We start from the raw sequence: 19,612 nt of genomic DNA, 5'->3' as shown, positions 1-19,612 counted from the left end.
AGTTTTCTTATTGTCCTGCTGGAAGTAGTTGAGCTAGGACATAACCTGAGCATGGCAGTATTTTCACCAATTTCACCAATCTCTAGCTTCTATTATATGTATATTTTAAAACAATATTTTTGAAATTTAACGGTATGTTGTTCTGGGCAAATCTTCATCTGCATTGCATATAAACACAGTTGCTCCTGTACACCTGTACAATCCTACACAGAACCTGTCCAGAGGTTATAAGTATGGAGATGTTTATTAAATCATGATGCAGGTAAATGAGAGCCAGTTCTGTTTTTTTCCCCCCAGTAAACTACATTTATTATGCCAATTCTAATTATCATGCAATCTAGTGGTTTTAAGGCTTATGTTTTACACACCACTGGGCATCACAAACATTAAAGCATTTTATACTGTCATTATACATCAATGTTTGCACTTGGTTATACATATATACAGAAATTATTCACACCTTGCTATTTCCTTCCTTCAAACCAACATAATTTTACTGTGAAAGCAGCTTTTTAATAAATGGTATAAGAAATACAGCAAGGCACAATTTTTAAAAATGTGGGATTGTTTTGTGATTACCACCTCAAGAAGCATAGTAGAAAACCAAAATGTTGTACTTAATTTGGTAGAATGTTAACAGTTCTTAATATACAACACTGTGTAGCTGTTTCTTGAAGTGCTGCATAGATTCTTTTAAAACAAAAGGATAATTTTGTATCTGTTTTGTATAACTTCATTTATGTGGATTCAGGAGCAGTTCTTTTCCTTTCGCTGCAATCAAATAAAATTTTCATTCTAAACATAAAATACTTTCAGTAAACAATATGCATTATACACATAAAATACCAAATTTGATACACAAAATAGAAGAATGACATTTACAGTTCTGAATGGTGGTCGAGAATAATAATATATTCTGTGGCATTGCAAAATCATTAAAAAAATGTAGTGGGTGAGAAGGCATACAGAGGCATACCATTTTGGAAGGGTAGGGTGTTAAGAGGTAGCTTGGGAGAGAAATTCCTATGAAAGCAAATGATTTTGCTACAAAGCAAAATGATAATTGAAACAGGACCAGCATATGCATCCTGGTCACAAAGCCAAAATGGACAAATCACATTTGGAAAGAAAATTTATCTTGGGAGTCAAGTGTAACAAAAGGCAGTGATACAATGGAATTAGAGGTCATCCCGGGGTTTGGAGGATAAGCCTGCACCTGAAATGCAGCCAAGTTTCTAAAAGGAAAGAAAAAGTAATAGCATGTTACGTAAAGTACATTTTCATTTGCAAAACGCAAGCTTTTCCAGACGAACCAAAAATAGCTATTCTATGATCTCATGTCAGCATCTTTATATGCAAAATGACTGTATAGGAGCAACAATTTTTCATAACCTGGGGGTTTAAGCCACTATCAGAGGAGGTATCTTTTTATTGATGTGGAAACCTCATTGATTTTTATAAAACAAGATTTAGTTTCAAAAGGCACAGGGGAAATAATCAAGTTTGACCTTTTCCTCAATCCCGTCCGTTCAGGTGCCTGTGAACTTACCTTCTCTACCTTTTGAAAGTGTACCAATCAATAGGAATGCATGACTCAATAAAGGCCAACCAACCAATATAATCTCCAGTCCTAAACCCATTACATGAAAGTAAGTCCCATTAAAATCAGGGGAACTTACTTCCAAGTAATCTACTTAGGCTTGGGGTGTAAATAGGTTACACAGGTTGCATAAACAGAGCCATAACCTATTTAAGTATCATTGATACTCTCCTTAAGAATAAAATGAAAAGGTGAAAAAACTCTCACCAATAATCCAAAAATACAAGAGATTGCATTTACCAGGGCATTAAAATATATTTCTTATTGGGACCAAGGAATTGTTTTTTATGATACAAAAATTTCTTGGCCTGGAATTTAGGGTTAGCCTATGCAACAAAGGGTTGAAGCTTATGATGAGGATTATGACGAAATAACTGACAGAATACAGCTAAGAGATTAGTACAAAGTATCCCTCTCAAGCATTTCCTAGGAGGCATTCTGGGGTTGCATTATATACCTTCCAAATTAAGTGGAAATAGCTGGATCTATCCAGTTACCTTCTCCTTTGATCTTATTTGCTGTAACTGACATTTCTATTTTTTTATTTTTTATTTTTGGAGGGGGGGGATAGAAAATGATGTTTGCACAAAATCATAAAAAGTGCAGGCATGTGGTTTGAGAAAGAACTTTATACGTTATTGCAGTCTGAGCCAATCTACAATTTGAAGTTGGCTTTAACTGTTTAAAAAACCTCACTTTCAGACTGCATTTCAAATGGACACGTGCATCCCTGCATACCGGGTTATATCTGGATGTCATTTTGCTGAAAAAAGCTGTTTCATCAGTGTGCCCATGAATCTGGAGGGTGATTTCCACTCCCTCTGCAGCCCCTCACTAGGAAATCTCCAAATTTGTGCAAATTTTCAGGCAGCACAGAGGGCCACAAGTGTGAAAAAGTTACATTGTACTTGTGAACTTCCATTGGCACAATGCTGGATTTAACCCAATATAAGGAAATATAGATGATTAGTACCTATTCTGTTTAAATTAGTTCAGGATCTATTTGCTGCTCTGTGACCTAATAATACTAGTAATAAAAACTGTATACACTAAATTCATATTGACATCAATGAGCCAGTAGAGTGGAATCAGAATTCTGCATGTTGGCCACCTTCACGGTTGGAGTCTAAATGCACAAATGGCAGCTGACTAGCCCTGTTACAAAAGCTGGGGAGGTGGTACCCTTAGGGAGAGGGCACAGCTCACTGTGGGACACATGCCTCTTTGTAGGAGGTCCCCAGTTCAGCCCCGGCATATTCCATTAAAAGGATATGGTAGCATCTGATGAGTAGGACCTTTCCTAAGACCTTAGAGGGCTTCTATCAGTCAGTGCAGATGAGACCAGGCTAGATGAAGGCCTCAGCTGAACTGGTATAGGGCAGTTCCCTGTGCTCCTGAAAATAAAGATCTACAGGTGGAGGAGGTTCTGTTTCATGGTGACAATGATGGCAACAGTGAAAGCATGAGTGCTGTTTTGTGTTATTCTCTACAAGCATTTATTCCCATAGAGAAACAGAAGTGCACACTATGAAGGTATGTCTGCCAATTAGCAACACGTTCAGTGAGAAGTTGAAATCATCACTCCTCGGCAGAACTTTCTGACGTTCCTGATAGAATGGCTATTACTCTCCTTTAATGGTCAATTTTATACCACACTGATAAAAGAATGAGATTACAGCTTAGGTACATTCAGCAGCAAAATAGATTTGCTCACAACAGCTTTATTCTGACTTGCAGCTGGAGAAGAAATCATATGAAATTAGTAGAGATACGTTAGTAAATATGCATACTGTCACCTTTGCGAACTGAGTTTATTTTTAGGGTATACATATACCATAGATAATTTTTCTCTTAAGTATCACAGCTCCACATAAAATCACACATTTTAATGAGCTTACAGCACAGGTGCTCCAGGAAAAAAAATAATGGTGTTTGCCATTTATCTTTCAAATTAAATAATGTGTTTTTAAATAGTAACTTTTTTCATAATACACTTATGGGAACAACATTTATCTGTCACATTTTAAGAGATGTATTAGTAATAAATGTAAATTACCTTTGGAAAATCAGTAATTAGGCTCATCAAAAAAATAAACAATCTGCCACCAAAAAGATAATCTTTAGCATAGTTAAGTATAATAACTGTTATTTGAATAAGTTAACAAATTAGGAAAGATTGCCTCTAATTCATTTCCCATAGCATGAGAGATGAAGTTAAAGTATCAACTAAGCTCTTACAGTGGGGGAAGGGATCCCTAGAATTAGGTGAAAACACAGATCCCATAGTCTGAAGCACACATTTTCTTCTCACTCTGTTGACATAAACAATGTTCTGACCTGGGACTTCACAGCAATGACCTTATGGACTTCATGTACATATGGGAATCATAATTAAATTCAGTTTAGAGAGCAGCTCTCTTTGGACAAAGGTACATAATACACAGCACTTCCACTGCACTGAATAGGAAGCTCATGTTGGCACAGACACCAACAACATCACAGTTGGACTTAAGTACAGATATCTGAATACAAAATGAAGGCATCAGTGAGAACGGTCTTTAACTCATTTCTTTTGGCAGAGAAACAGGCATTATAAATAATCAGGTAAGGATCAATTCTAACTTTCATGCATCTTAACAAAATAAAATCAGTTATTCCTAGCTGTTGAAAAATGAAAACAAAAGACACACATTTTGCACTTTTATATCTATACCTGAGTCTAAAAGTAAAGAAAAAACAGGTCTGAAATGGATGCTGCATCTGTAATTAAATTCAAGAGACACAATCACGTGATGTACTGAAAACTCTCAAAGGCAATGCCACATTTTGCTTCATCTCACCCTCACAGCATTCAGTACCTACCTGTTTATGAAATAACGTGTGTTTCCAGGAAAGATTGCATCTACCTCTGCATATTTATGTGCCTTTCTTTGTGAAGATGCAGGAGGTTTTCTTCACATACAAGAGTTTTAGTGTCCTGGTGCAAAACTTCCTTCTCTTTCAAGGGATCTGGCTTTAACTGAATGGCTTCAACTGAGGCCTTTAGAGAAGAGGCTAAATCTTCTTCAGACTTTGCAATCCTGAGTGGCAGTCCTGAATTGTTTTCTTTAGATTGATTTGGGAGGGAATTCGATACTGGACAATCACTAGGAATGTCCAAGACCAAAGGTTCACTAGCAGGTTTTTTTAAATTATCAGGTACCATCTGGGTAATTGAGCCAGGCATATTTACATCCATCTCCACACTTAAAAAAGAAACACCACTACAATTAGCAGATGTTTTATGTTCATCTATTAAATCCAGACCTTCATATTTTACTAGAGGTACTTCAGCATCTTCATTAGCAACATATACTTGCTGTTCAACACGCTCCTCTTCAGGACAGGCTTCAAAAAAGCACTCAATGTTTTCTGCAAAGTCTAGTGGAACTGGAGTACTGCTCTTTTCTTCAACATATTTTGTTACTTCCCCACAGTCACTATCATGAGAAGAAAGTGAGAGGTAAGAATAAAAGTCTCCCTTTCTCAGTTGAATTGGCCTGTGAGAATGCTCTAGAACCTTTTCCCTGATCTGTGCTAATGAATGTGGAACAGCTGACTCACTTTCAGGCTGCGACTTCTTCTTCAGGGCTGTTGAGGCCATATCTATGATCTCCATCACAAAATTGTGTACTGAGCAATCTTCCCCATTTCTTTTATCAGAAGTAACAGCTTCACAGTTACAACACGAATCACTGCTGCTGGCTAAGGCATTTCCTTCTGCTTTATTAGATTTAAAAGATGCGCAGCAATCACTACCATGTTCACTAATTCCTGCACTGCTTTGTTGATCATTCAGCAGTGATGGTAGTAAGGCTGTATTTGGTGTATTTGCACCTTTTTTATCTGATTTGAATTCAGTAAAAGGTTTTTTAATACAATAACCCTCAAATTCAGAATGTTTCTGATAGCCTTTTGGAGAACCAGTTAAATTTGATGGTTGAATAGACTCCTTACCATCAGTGAATGTTTCACAGATACAACACTCACTTTCACGTCCTTTACCACCCAGTGTGCTAACATTCGTGGCAGGACTTGAGATCTGAGCACAGTCTTCCTTTGGACTTTCTTGAGTAATGGCAACATTTCCATTCTCCATGTCATCCACCAAGTGATCTTTGGAAACCTGAAAACCATCAGTTTTAGTTTGCTGCCTTGTCCCTGGCTCATGGCTATCTGCTTTGTTCTTACTATTGCCATTATTTTCTGAAAGTTGATGTATAGAATCATTCAAAATTTTCTCAATATTCAAAGACTCTTTTGCTTTCAAAGTCTCATCACTTCTTAAATTCTTACAGCCCTGGATTTCATCATCCAGGGTGCACTTTCTTTTTTCCTTTGACAGATAAAATTTTGGTCTTATCCAAGTGTGGAGTTCATTCTTTATGTAGTCGAGTCCTGAAATTAAATTGCAGTCTTCATAAATATCCTCATCAGTTGCAATACTGGAATCATCATCTTCATCTTTAATGCCCAGCTCTTCCTCAGTCAGGGTGAGGGTAGAACTTGATAGCAAATCACTATCATCTTCATCATCAGTGCAAGCGGAGGTACAGGAAACATTAACAATCATGCTAACGTTGACATCGCTCTCATCAGCTACCGACCGATTGAGGTGTTTTCTGAATGATGCATTTGAATCTGGTACTTTATTTCTGTGCAATACAATATCTTCAGAGCACAGAGACAGGTCATCGCTGCTGCTTAGCTCAGTGAGGGAGGCAGGTGAATCTTCATTAATAGAGGATGCAATATCCAGTGACAACTGGCCAGTCAAGGACATCCTTTGGGAAGTGCTCTGGAGTGTGATGTCAGAGATGCTACGCTTTATTTTTTGATCTAAAGGACTCTGGATGTTTTCTAAACGATTCAAAAGGTCTAACGTCCTTTTACTAAGTTCACCAACAGACTCACTACTTCCACTTAGGTCTCCAGAGCCATTGCAACTAAAAAGATCTTCATTGCCTTTGTAGGGAGCCAACCAATTCTCCAAGGAAGTGCTACGCTGGAGACCTTCTCCACTTCTAAAAACAGTTGGGCCAAACAAGTCACTAGTTACAGAAAGGGAGTCTAAAGAAGAGCTATGAGATAAAGTGGAAAGCGGTTTTGCATTGGTGGTGTCATTTAGTTTCTTCAGATCTGCAAATTCACCGTGCTTGGGATCTGTATCATCCAAGGCAGTGGGTATAGCAATCTCATCTGTAGACCCATGTGCTTTTAACACTACAGGCTGAGGTTCAGATAAGGGGACTTTATCAAAATAAAAGCCATGAAGCAAACTGCCCTGCTTGTGTGCTTTTCCTGAGTTTGCTTGCTTCATGATCATTGGTAGCTTGAATTTTGAACCCTGAAGAAAGGAATAATCATAAAATGTAAAGCTGTTTTGTTTTCCTTGTAACTCTTCTGAATTCTCAGGGCGATGTTGGGTAGTACTGCCCAGAGTTTTAGCTTTGTTACTAGAGTTTAATGGAGATGTATTTAAGAAGTTAACATTGGTCTCCTCGTTCTCCTGTTTAACTTTTTGCTTTATCACATCAACTATATCTCCTAACTTGGAATCTGAGGTAATAGTTATAGAATTATCCTGGATCCCATCAGTATCGCTTGGCAAATGGGTTTTGGAATTATTGATTGATTCTGGCTCACTACCGCTAGCTATTTTATTCTGACTCTCTGAATGCCTGTTTATGTTTCCACTATGATACATATAATTCTGTGGCATTGCCAAGGTGGTGCTACCCACTAGGTCTGACAAATCTTTGGCGGGCAACATTGATGAGTCTTCATTCATTTGTTTGTTTACAATGGCTGGGTGTATAAGACCAGGAGCCGGAGATGCCTTTTTCAAGACAGAGATATGATCATTTCCTGATAATTCTACATTGTGGATGCTGTAAACCTGGTAGATTTGAGGGCCTGGAGATGCTGTAATTCTTGGGCTGCTTAGACAGTTTCCATGAATAGTAGTATTTGCCTCTTGTTCTGGACTGTCATTGGCACATGCTTCAGATAGAGAGTTCAGCTTTGTGTCATCCTGCTTTGGTTCTTGATCAAGCTCATTGAATTCCTCATTAATGCTAATTAACTTATTACTTATATCCATTTCATCCCATTCTAGTGCATCTTCACTTGTGCCATTTAGCTCCATTAAGCCAGGATCAATAACATTCAAGGATTCCTGGGTAAAAAAAAAAAGAACAGAATTATCAATTAATCACAATCATAGTTTTAAATTATATATTTTACCTCTATCATTTAAAAGGAATACAAATTCTCTTACTCCTTAGGAAATCCATTGATCATCAGTATTGCTGTGTAAACAAAGACTTCTTATGGCCAGTAAAAAAACACCCCTGAGAAATAAGTTACTGAAATGCAGGAAAGGGTGCAATGCTGTGCATGTTTTGATAAAGAGAAAAAAAGATCCCTTCAGTTCTTAGCAATCTCCAGTAGCACGATGACTGGTGAATGCTAGGAGTTGTAGGGCACCTACCCGTCTAAAAATGCACAGTGTTGCACCCTAAATAACAATGTGGGACACACAGTGCAATGCTGAGCTTGGATATAGGAAAACAGGTGCAAATTCTCATTCCGCTATCAAGTTCAGTGGGTGAAGATGAGTTGCTAGCTTAGGAATCCAGCAGTTAAGAGATATTCAACAGAATCCTAACATACCTGCTTACCCGAGGAGGGGATGGATCCCCTTCCTTCTCCAGAACCCAGAAGCTACTCCTTATGCCATCTTGTCTATACACAGCCGAACCCTAACCCTAACCCTGCTTCTCTTCATCCAATTAAATATGGGTTCCAAAAGCAAGTCTGAGATTACTGTGCATCTGGTGCAGTGACAGTTTTCAGTGTGCATCAGAGTTTCAACCCGTTTCCAAGTTTGCCCCAACAGTGTTTAAATCACAAACCCCTCACTTTTTTCTACCTACACGCATAGGATCGTGCCCTTTTCAGCCACCTAGATGAAACACCATGCAGTTGAAGGGAAGGTGGCTGACGTGCAGTTTGGTTAGAGCAGAAGCCATCAGCCCTGGCTTCCTCTCCTTCCTGCTGCTCTGGCACACCCCTTTAGCCCTCCTGGCCAGTTTTCAACCTCAGAGAAGCAGCTGGCATGGTGTTTGCAGGCTGGCTTTTAAGAGGGTGGATGGAATAGGGACTCTGGATAATCCTTTGTCTCCCTTCCAGACAGGAGGCCACCAAATCTCTTCACTAGAGGGGCCGGCAATACACTAAAGTAGCCCCGTTATGTCCCTATTTACTGAACAAAAGGTACAGATAGTTCAACTTGGCTGAATATGGGAAATGGTATCCTTTTGCAAAGATGCTACAGTGGCCCAAAATACTTGGAGTTCATTAAGGGCAACTGGAATCATCTAACCTAACAGTTTCAAAGTCTGGTGATTAACTTTATTAACCTAGCATCATCTAGCATTAAACTGTGAGATCACTGTTGACCACAAAATGTCATTCACACATATATTAGTCCCTAACGAAACTGAGGTCAAATCCCAGGTTGCAAGACAGACAGTGGGTCGTGTAGGATAATATTCAGCATTAGGAAAAAGGAAAAATACAAACATGTAAAAGATTATCTAAGTTGAAAATTGCATTTATGAAAGTGTATTTGTGTGTATAAAATATACATTTCTGAAAATAACACATGAAAAGAGTGTGCAATGTTTTACAAAGGAAGATTAAAAGTTTCTGCCTAAATATGAAGCTAGCCAAGATGCAAGAGGGCACTGGGAAACATTCCATAGGATGACTCTGCTTTCATGCACTGGCTGTGAAAGGTAAGATTTCATTGCAGCCATCACCACCATGGGGGAGGCCCTACAACAGCCTGTCCAAAGCTGGGAACTCTTGCAAAGCCATGAGAAAACCACCTGGAGCCATTGCTCTTCAGGGGCAATCATTTTCAGAAAGCCCCATTTCAGCAGAGCATAGGGAACCTGGTAAGCCTAAATAATATCAAGCAGGTAATGTCAATGGTCAGGGAACCACATCAATTTCCCAGCACAACATACCCCATCCAGAATATGCTCTGCCATAGGAGTGGTGCCAGATACATACTGAAACAGACCTGCAGTTATCCAGGAGACACGAACATCATAAACCATTCTCAACCAGGGGCTTAGCATCAATGAAATCCCCCAGTTGATGCGTTCATCTACTATAAGTGTTCTTCTAACAGATCCTTTATATAGAGTACACCCAACTGTGCTGCATTTTTATTTGAATCACTATTTGTTTGCTTGCTGATAAAGGCTGTCTTAATGATGGGTTAGCATGACTAATTAAGTGAAAGACTTTATTTGTAAAAAAGCAATCCATCAGTCTAACCAAATACTACATTAATTTCATATATTGCCTGTGCTGAAATTGCTCTGGGAAAACTTGAAGAGTGAAGCAAGACTTTAAAAAATCTCTAAAATTATGAGATATCACTATATATGTGTGTGTGAGTTAAAAGTAGATAATGTTTAAAACTTATTTCATGAATCCCTTTCCTTTCTTTTAGAAACCATGAAAGAAAAGGGGAGTAACAGGGCAACAGAGTTGGAAAAAGACTCATATTCTCCTTCCTTCCTTGACATTTTCATCAGACCCTTTGCAGAGTATTGCATGCATGAGACCCCTTTTGATTCTGAGATTCTGTCATCTGGTTGTTTAAATAAGAATTACGGAACGTATTATAAGGTTTATTATAAATAAACAGGGCCATAAGGTTTTTGTCCTTCTGCATATGTACATAAAACTGCACTATTTACACTTTAAAGTGACATCCATAAAGCTTCCCCCATTCCAGAGTGCAACTGCTGTCCACTGGCTATAGATTCCAGAGATTTTCTCAGCTCACAGGGACCAACTATTGTTTTTTTAAGCATAAAATGTTGGTCCCTTTCTGGTTGGGAAGATAACATTGGCACCGTAAATCAGCTTTCGCCTGCTTCATTTACTCTGCACATCATGCAGATTTAACAGTAAAACTCAAACAATGATGTAACCTCAGCTCATTTATCTTAATTGTGGGCTCACTTATTTCCAAGCTTACTTTTGTCCTTTTTGTCATTTAAGTGCGTACACAGAGTATTGTCTGAAAGGAAAATATCTGGGCCTCAGAAACAAAATCCTGCAACAGCCTGTATTTGATGGTTACCCACTGTGGAGCTCCTCTGCTTTTAAGGGATCAAGTAAGCTACTAAATCTGACCCACGGGTGGTGACTCTAGAGGAGGCAGCTGGCATGGTGCGGCACTAGGAGTGCTGTGCAGAATCATGGAGCAAGTTTGCAAAACTGGAAGGTCACACTTCTTATTTATGTTACGGATCTCTTTCTAAATGAATGTAGGAAATATGCTCAAAAGTGGCCACCATCTTTTTTTCATTGCACTCTAATGACATTGGTTCTTAGAACTCTTGCACTGCCAAGCAACAGGTGTTTATAACTGAATTACTCTTAACGCCACAAGATTTCTCTTTCCGCCCAGTTCTGTTTGTATTAGTCTTTTTAACTTCTGCCTAGTCAAATTGTAATTGCAGGAAATTGGAGGCAAGTATGCAGCACTCCAGTTAGGTAACCTTAGACTCTGGAATTAATAGGAGAAGTACAGGTAGCTATCTTAGAGACAACAGTCCTCTGTCTGAAGGAGTTCTCTTCCAAAGAGGCCCCAGAGTCAAGTTTGCCTTCAAGAGAAAGAACCATAAGAAGGAGAACAGGAGCCTACAGGTTACCCACCTACAGTTAACACTGGAACAGGAGACTCAGCAGACACATTATCTGGTCACTATGTTCCCCACCATGGTGAGGTGTATTTTATTTCTATTTTAGTGATTTTTTTAAAAAAATTGCATTTATATGTACAAATTATCATAGCAAACTTAATATGAATCCGCATCCAGGCTTGTCTTCTTTTCAGGTGATGCATAAGCAGCCATCTTTACACTGTGCTTTGCAGCCTGCCTCTTCATGCTGCGGACTGGCTCAGAGCCCTGCCATGGAAGCATGACTCAAGTTAGGAATGACATCAGTAGGAATGACATCAGTGTTTATGGCTAATTTCCATCAAAATTCTCACTGCTTATTCAAGATGTACTTGACATTATTGGAAGCAATGTCCAATTCTTCATATGGATTAGCTTTAGCTAAAGTACCAATAACATGAAAAGTGGCAAAAGTATTTTTGTGATACACACAGCCCAAGTCTTGAACTTGGCTTGGATCCAGAGAAGCATGTGCCTAAAGTGCTTCCATGCATGCACTAGAGTTATCTATTTTCCAGAAGCAACTGGTTACACACCATGAGAAACTATTCTGGAATATCTCACAATCTTTTCAAAGGGGTGGTAAGCTGCTGCTAGAAGAAGGAACCTTAACAGGATTGGTCCCAGGACAGAGCCCTATAGGACCCCACTTGTCACTGGCCGCCATCCCGATGATTCCCCACTAATAGTTACCCTCTGCTTTCTGTCCATCAACCATGCCCTAATCCATTAGACAGTGCAGTGGTCTATCCCAAAACTCTTCAGTTTCTCAACCAGGATATCATGTGGCAATTTGTCAAAGGCCTTGCTGAAATCCAGGTAAACCACACCACCTTCTAGCCACCTCAAAACCTTCTCATAGAATTCCACCAGGTTTGTCTGGCAGGACCTGTTTTTGCAGAAGGCGTGTTGTATGGCTGCCAACCTCCCTTACCTATCTTTCCTTCAAGGGATGTAAGGCGTTTCCTACCACTTTCCTTTCTTGCCACAGAAGTTCTATTAAGAACAAAGGATGGGTTACTCGTGTAATACCTTTGAATGGTTAGATGTCTGTCTAGAGGTACTTATATGTTGAAGCCCAGGTTGCTCTGTGGAATGCAGAGATAACTTGGGTGGTTGACATGATTTCATCCAAGCACCCTCTCCCCTTGAACAGAGCTTGACCAGCTTCTTGGTACACAGCTGAGTTGTGGGCAAGGAAGCAAGGGGGAGGAGGCTAGAGCACAGGTGGAAGAAAATTCATGCTGACTCCCGTCGAACATGGATTAGAGACTACTGTGTGGCAGCGAGGGTGGCAAAGAGGCAGTTCTTTTCCACCAGCATTGCATCTTCTCAGTGTCATCCAGCAGAGTTTTTCTGAGTGGCTTGTGGCCTTTTACATTCTGGGCCAGAGAAAGAAATTGTGGAGCTCTCGGTAGCTCACTGTGATGAATTTGCAGGGCACTTTGAAGAGAAAGTCACTTGGAGTCATCATGAATTGGACACTGCAATTAATGCAGTTCCACCAGAGGCATCCAGAGCACTGTCTGGTTCATTTTTACTGGGTGAGCTTCAGCTATTGAGGCCTGAGGACATGGATGAGGTGCTTGGTCACGTCTAGGCCCCACACGTGTGCTTGCCCCGTGCCCCTCATGGCTTATCACAAGAACCAAGGAAGGGATTTCTATTTGGATCCAGGAGGCTATAAATGCCATGAGAGAAGGAGTGGTGCCAGCCTCTTTAAAAAAGACTGTAATTAAGTTACTCCTGAAAAAACCTAATCTGGACCCAGAGGGCGTTAATATCTATAGGTCAATGACAAACATAGAAACATAGAAACAGAGCGAGTCAGAAGGGGCCTCCCGGGCCATCTAGTCTGACCTCCGGCACCAGCCGGCTCCACTCACGACATGCCCACCACGTGGACGTCCAGCCTATCCAAACATTCCGTTTCTGGGCAAAGGACTTGCGCAGGTGGTGGTGAACAGTCCAAGCACTCTTGAGTGGAATGGATTATCTAGATACATTTCAATCGGGCTTCAGACATGGTTTTGGAATGCAAACTGCCTTGGTCACTCAGTGGGATGACCTTTGCTGCAAGAAAGACAGGAGAGTGTGACCCTGTTGATTCTCCTGGACCTCTCAGCAGCTTTCGATATCATCATCTATGGTATCTTTCTGGATAGGCTGGATGGTCTAGGAGTAGGAGGCACTAGCATTGCAGTAACAAGATTGTAAATGGGGACTGGTTCCTAGTTGACCTGCTGATTCCAGAAGGTGGTGCTAGGGTGCTAATCCCCTAGACTGGTTCATGAAAACTATGCCAATCCTCTCATTTGCACTGGCTGCCAGTTAAAGTCTGGGCCTGATCCAGAGTGCTAGTACTAACATTCAAATTCCCAAATGGCTTGGGGTCAGCTGAAGAAGCACAATGTTTCATATGGACCTGCTCAGACCCTGAGGTCATTTTCAGGGGTCCTTCTCCAGGAGCCCCTCCAAAAGAAGTGATAGAAGTGGCTACCAGCAGCAGGGCCTTTTCAGTTGTGGCACCCTTGCTATGGAATAAGCACCCCAGGTAACCCCCTTTTTATTTTCCCAGCATTTTCACAGTTTAACTTTTAAACTTTAGTTTTAATGTTGCATGTTATCTTGTACAGCTGCTATGCTTCTATGCTGATTCAGTTGCAATAGTTTTGGTTTTCTTGTTTTATGTTAAATTTTGTTGTTTGTATATTTTAACCACCCATACAGCCTTGGTCATGGGGTGGTACAAAAATGAAATAAATAAATAAAATATGGGAGACTTGCATCTGAAAGATGACCTGGTCCCATTTGAACCCATCTGCCCTTCATGAGCTGCATTAGAAATCCTGCTTGGAAGCTGCTGATTTCAGAAATAAAGTGGAGAGTATTCTCATTTTAATATTCATTTGTTACACTGATATCCTGCTTTTCCTGCAGAGACCAAGGAGGTATACTGTACATGATCCATGTTATTCTCACAACAACCCTGTGAGGTAAACCAGTCTGAGAGTCCGTGTCTGCTGAATTCGGTTCTATTTTCCCTAGCTTTTAATTATTTATTTCTGCTTCCATTGCTACTTTTACTGAAGTTGTTATTTTGTGATTTTAATATTTTCTTAACATGAAGAACAGTGATCTGAAACACTTTTTGTTTACCTTTCACTAGCTGTCTATTGCTCTGTTCAACTATTTGAACAGCTCTGGAAACGAAAGGTATAAGAAAATCTATCCCCACCCCTAGTCTTCAGGTATGTACAAGCCACAGTGAGAAACAAAGACAATTTTATCTTTTGGAAAATGCCAAAAGCAAGCAGCAATGCATGCTACTTTGGCAGTTCTGTTTACAGTGCCCATTTCACCCATGCTTGTGTTCCCAACATGGCTCCTCATGTTACAACCAGAGAATTGTCCTCTTCATGCAACACTAGCATCTCACTATTAACTGTACCTGGATAGTCACACTGTAACATTTTGGGTCCAGAAAAAAGTATAAATACACTTTACCCTGGCTCTCTAGAGGAAAGAATAATTAGAGTCATATGCTTACTGTAATTAAAGTTAAAGCATGAGCTAATTAGCAGTGGTAGAGTGTGTGTGTGTGTGTATATGCACATGTGAGCATCTGTATATATCTAAAAAATAAAGGTCCAAGACCCATCTATCATGTTTTTGATTTTACGTATACAGTACCCGCACCTGTAATCCAGCTCTAATATAGGGTTTTTCATTCTTACGTGCACTTCCATACCTACTTATAGGATTTGTGGATAGAAAATGCAATGAAATATTAGAGGGCAGCAATAGTGTTACAGGATTACAGCCTTGGCTTGGGCCGTTAAAATCTTATAGTCCACCCCATTGCCAAGGCAGGAAATTTGCTGTCAAAGCTTTCCTGATAGGTGGCATTCCTGATATGTGGCACCTTTTTAATGATGTGAAACAGGACAAGATATACTTTCTCCAACTCCGCCCCACACCTAATTTTGTACTGAAAATAATCCACCACCTGCCTTTTTGGTAAAGCATTGCACCAGTCTTGTATAAGGAAGAACATTGGTTTTATATACTGAGACAGACGATTAAACCACTGGTCTGTCTAGCACAGTATCTGCATAGGATGCATTTGACTATTCCACCATAGTCTGTCTGTCCACTTGTCTGTACCTCTGTCTATCATCAATCATCTACCTTCCTTCTTTGGATCCTATCCCATACTTTAAAAGCTCCATGTAAATCCAAAAGTTGAAGAAAAGAGGCAACCATGATGTATTATTTAAAATGTTGGTCACTTAGAAAAGACAATGTAAAGATTTTTTTTCAATTTCTATAAGCTGAATTGGGCATATCTGTTTAAGCAGGTACCATACCTCAAGCACTGTTAATACTCCAACTCCACAAAAGAAATATTGCAGAAAACAGTGGTTGCTTTCTGTTCTATCACATTTTAAACCAATTTAAGTGACAATCACTGGCTTACATGTCAAATTGTTTAGGTGGAGGGGATTTATTTGTGCTGATAACATCTGGCAACACAGCACATTTTATTGCAAGTTGCTTTTGCCGCTTCTGTGGTTTGCTTTTCATCTGTCAAGGGGTTACATGACAGGTGTGTGTGTGTTCGTGTGTTTATGTGTACAGACTTGAATGTCATATCGGTCTCAACATTGCTTGAGTACAATATATGCATTTCTTTTCTCTTTCAGAGGTGCAACAGTTTTTCATCTTAACAAAAAAAAAAAGCAAGCTATCTTCTTAATCACAACATGTATTGTGTTTGCATCTGTGTGTATCTCTCTGTGTGTATGTGTGGTTTGGTGCATGTATAAAGCAAAAGACCACCTATTTTGTCAACCATTTTAGTCTCTGCCCTCCTCCAATCCCAATCCCTAGTTGGGATTTCAATCAATGCTGGAAGTCAAGCTGACAGTTTTGGAAACCATTGCGGGGAAAACTCATGAGTGTTGCAGATGCACAAGAGGGTTTGTTTCATTTTTAAGCTAGAAATAATGCATTAATTTTCAAAGTAAAGAAGCAATCCTAAGCAGCCAGGAACTGATGGATCTTCTGCACTTCCCTCTTCAAGGACCGAGGAGGAGGTCCCGCAATGGAGGAAAGGCCACTTGCCCTTGCTTGTTCTCCCATTAGTAGGGTTTGAAAAGGGGTATGTTGTGGGAGGGTTTTGATCCTCTGGTCAGGTCCTCTGGAGCTGACATAGTTTTTGCCCCCTCCTACTGAAAGCAATGGAAGGGATTTTTTTTTAAAAGAAAAGATCAGCAGGCCAAAAAGGCAAGGGTATCTGCCACAGACTCTCCCTCCCAACCCCACAAGGGATTGCTTTGCCACTCTGGTTAAAGCTCAAGCAGCTTGTATCAAAACATTTTAATTCTGATTGTTGCAACCTCTCTGTCTAGGGAATATTTCCTACAGAGCAACCATCAAAATTGGGGATAGCAGAAGAGCACCTATAGACTTAATAACCTGCTGAAACAATCCTATGGGGATGCCTGTAAGCCCCTGAAGTTGGTGGGTTACAGGAATCCAATGCAGAGTGGGAGAACTGATGCAGGCAACTTTACCTTCCCACCCTGCATTTCTACCAGATGGTTTTTTGGTTTTGTTTATTTTTTATTTCCCCTTCTGTTCCCTTCCCCACTTCTGCTTCCTTCCTTCCTTCCTTCCTTCCTTCCTTCCTTCCTTCCTTCCTTCCTTTTCATCAGTCTAGCTGGACAGGCTTAGAGAGGGAAGGAGATTGGAGTGGACTCAGGATACCACATATCCATGTTGTCCAGTATCCACCCCTCCCTGCCTCCTTACCCTCCTCTAAGGTTGCTTTCCTGAGCTTGAAAGTGGTGAGGGGCTGGAGAGGGAAGCTGGAGTCTGAGCCCAACAGTTGCACAGTGGTTAGCATGTCAAACTGGGACTGAGGGAGGTCTGCCATTTAGTCCCTAGTCAACCATCAAGCTCCCTATGTGACTTTGGGCCAGACAATGACTCTCAGCTTTGCAGGGTCGTCATGCCAATAAAATGGGAAGGGAGAGGATGACCATGTGTACCATCTTGGGTTCCTTGCAAGTGGAAAAAGGGTGGGATATATGTGCAGTAGCATAGATATGCTGCCTCTGTCTCTGTAGGAAGAGTGATGAAAAACTGAACTGTTCTTTCATTCCTTCAACAATATCATAATTATGCATGTAGCAGATACAAATATCTCTAATACAGCAATCCTGTATCCATTTATCTGGAAGTGCACCCCAATGAACTTAAGGAAACTAAGTAGACAAGTATAAGATTTCACTGTCAACATGTAGCATTTATCTTGGCCTGTTATTTTCCTCTTAAGGCAAAGCACTTCAAAACCCTTTATTGTCCACAACAAGGCTAATCATTTCTACTGCAGCACTGCTATGAGGCAAATTGTAAGCTTGGTATAGAACAAAGTTTCTAAAGCCAAGAATGCACAAGAATTTTAGCTCTGGATCTGAATTCAACGTCTTTGCTTCTAAAGTTATCTGGACTTCATGATAAAATCAACTCTAGAGGCCAACCCAGCTCTTACAAATACAGTAATGCACCAGAACATAGAAGAGATATACATTTGACTGTTCATCTTATTTAAACCTGCATCTTGTATTCTTACTTTGATTGTGTATACTCAGATTTATACCCCTGCCTTTCGAGGCTTGCTGCACTCACAAGCTGGTTGTGCACCAAAATGTACATTCCAATGTGAATTAGAACGTACATCCAGCTTGGACCAGTGGTTCCTGGTCCAGCAAGCAAGACACGTGAAGAGCCCTGCTTCCATAAAGAAGGACAGGATGCACAGCTCAGCACTGTCACAATTCTTCTCCTTTTTCCCTTTGCATCTCATTGTGATTAGATTGCAAGTCCAAAGGCAGAGCCACATGATTTGTGACTCCATAGGGCCTCTTGTCTGTTTCAGGCACTTGTGTGCTTAACTGCTTGCAGTTAAAGAAAACTTGTCTTCTATTCTGTAGCTGCTTTAAGTGTTCACACATTTTACATGTGCAATGGAAAAACTTCTGAGTTTGGAGCTGACACTACCATTGGAAATAAAACAGGGAACATTGTCATGGGTGCTTGAGTACTTACAACCGCTTGCAAACAAGTGATTTTGGACACCATAGCTGCATAGTAACTCTAATAATGGGAGTAGAGTTATAGTATCCCAAACACTGTAACTCCTGTAAAAACTTAGTTTATGGATTTCAGGGTGATAGGTTGAAAAAAGTCTATAGGAGACTTTCCAAATCCAGCTCACTCCATATATTTTGAAGTCAAGTCCCATCATCCCCAAATGCTAGTTGGAGGTGGTGGAAGTTTGTAGTAAAACAAATCTGGAGGGCACCAAGTTGGGGAAGACTGGTATGCAGCAACTGAGGCATGGAAACCTCTAGAAACTGGGAGAAAGATATTGATATTATTGGTAATGGTCTCATTTTCCATTGTCTAATTGCACAGCGGAAGTGTGCTAAATGTGAAGCACTTTTGTCCAATCTGAGGATACAATCATGGAGTCTAGTTCCACGATGAATTAAAGTTTGTTCCTCTTTGCCAAAAATGATTTTTTAAAAAATCTACGCTGCTGAGTAAACCAACTGCATCACTGATGACTCCATAAACTTTAGGAACTCATTTATTATGTTGCCAGATCAGACACTGCATTTATTCACACAGTGCATCTATAAAACTGAGCTTTCATTAGAGCAGTGGGGAGGCCCAAGTCTTTTTTCTCTTCACTTGAGAAGGTGAAGCTCAAGAAGATAATTAAGCATGAAACAATGAGGAGGCTTGCTGGGTAAGCAGTAGTGTGAAAACAGTTACTCCTCACAAAAGAGGGGAAATTAGCTGGATGGATAAAAGAGGAAGTGTCAGACTGGAAGACTGAAAGGAGGACTGCCAGCATAAGCAGAGAGCTCCATGCATCATTAATGCCATTTTTTTAACACTTAAACTCCACAGCTGTCCAGCTCCAAATGCATTCAAATGCCACGCATTCAGAGAAATGAATTATGCCGTGTTGAAATGATTTGCCTTAAATTTCCCATGTTCATCTTCTACTCATTGTAGCAAATACCCAACTGCCAAATGTAGCAAGCGTTCAGTGCAGCATCTTTGTTTACAAAGTCTGTGCAAACAGAAGAAAGTCAGTGTCCTCATTATATTATAACAAACA

General features: G+C 40.2%; 1 protein-coding gene across 2 annotated transcripts in view; it reads right to left on the bottom strand.

Annotated features, from left to right (window-relative positions):
- Positions 1 to 225: 225 nt before the first annotated feature.
- The window catches only part of AKAP6 (A-kinase anchoring protein 6), a 232,942-nt gene continuing 213,555 nt past the window's right edge, over positions 226 to 19,612 (bottom strand). For both annotated transcript variants that reach the window (XM_044436216.1, XM_044436215.1), the window contains 2 exons: positions 4,463 to 7,817; positions 226 to 1,235 (listed from right to left, as the gene is read on the bottom strand). In XM_044436216.1, the coding sequence (XP_044292151.1) occupies positions 4,503 to 7,817 (3,315 nt within the window). In that variant the 3' untranslated portion in view covers positions 226 to 1,235; positions 4,463 to 4,502. The remainder of the gene's footprint in view (positions 1,236 to 4,462; positions 7,818 to 19,612) is intronic.

This window comes from Varanus komodoensis, unplaced genomic scaffold (assembly GCF_004798865.1).
Source record: "Varanus komodoensis strain SLA01 unplaced genomic scaffold, ASM479886v1 scaffold3, whole genome shotgun sequence".
NCBI classification, from domain to species: Eukaryota; Metazoa; Chordata; class Lepidosauria; order Squamata; family Varanidae; genus Varanus; species Varanus komodoensis.
This window is presented reverse-complemented; position numbering and strand designations above follow the sequence as displayed.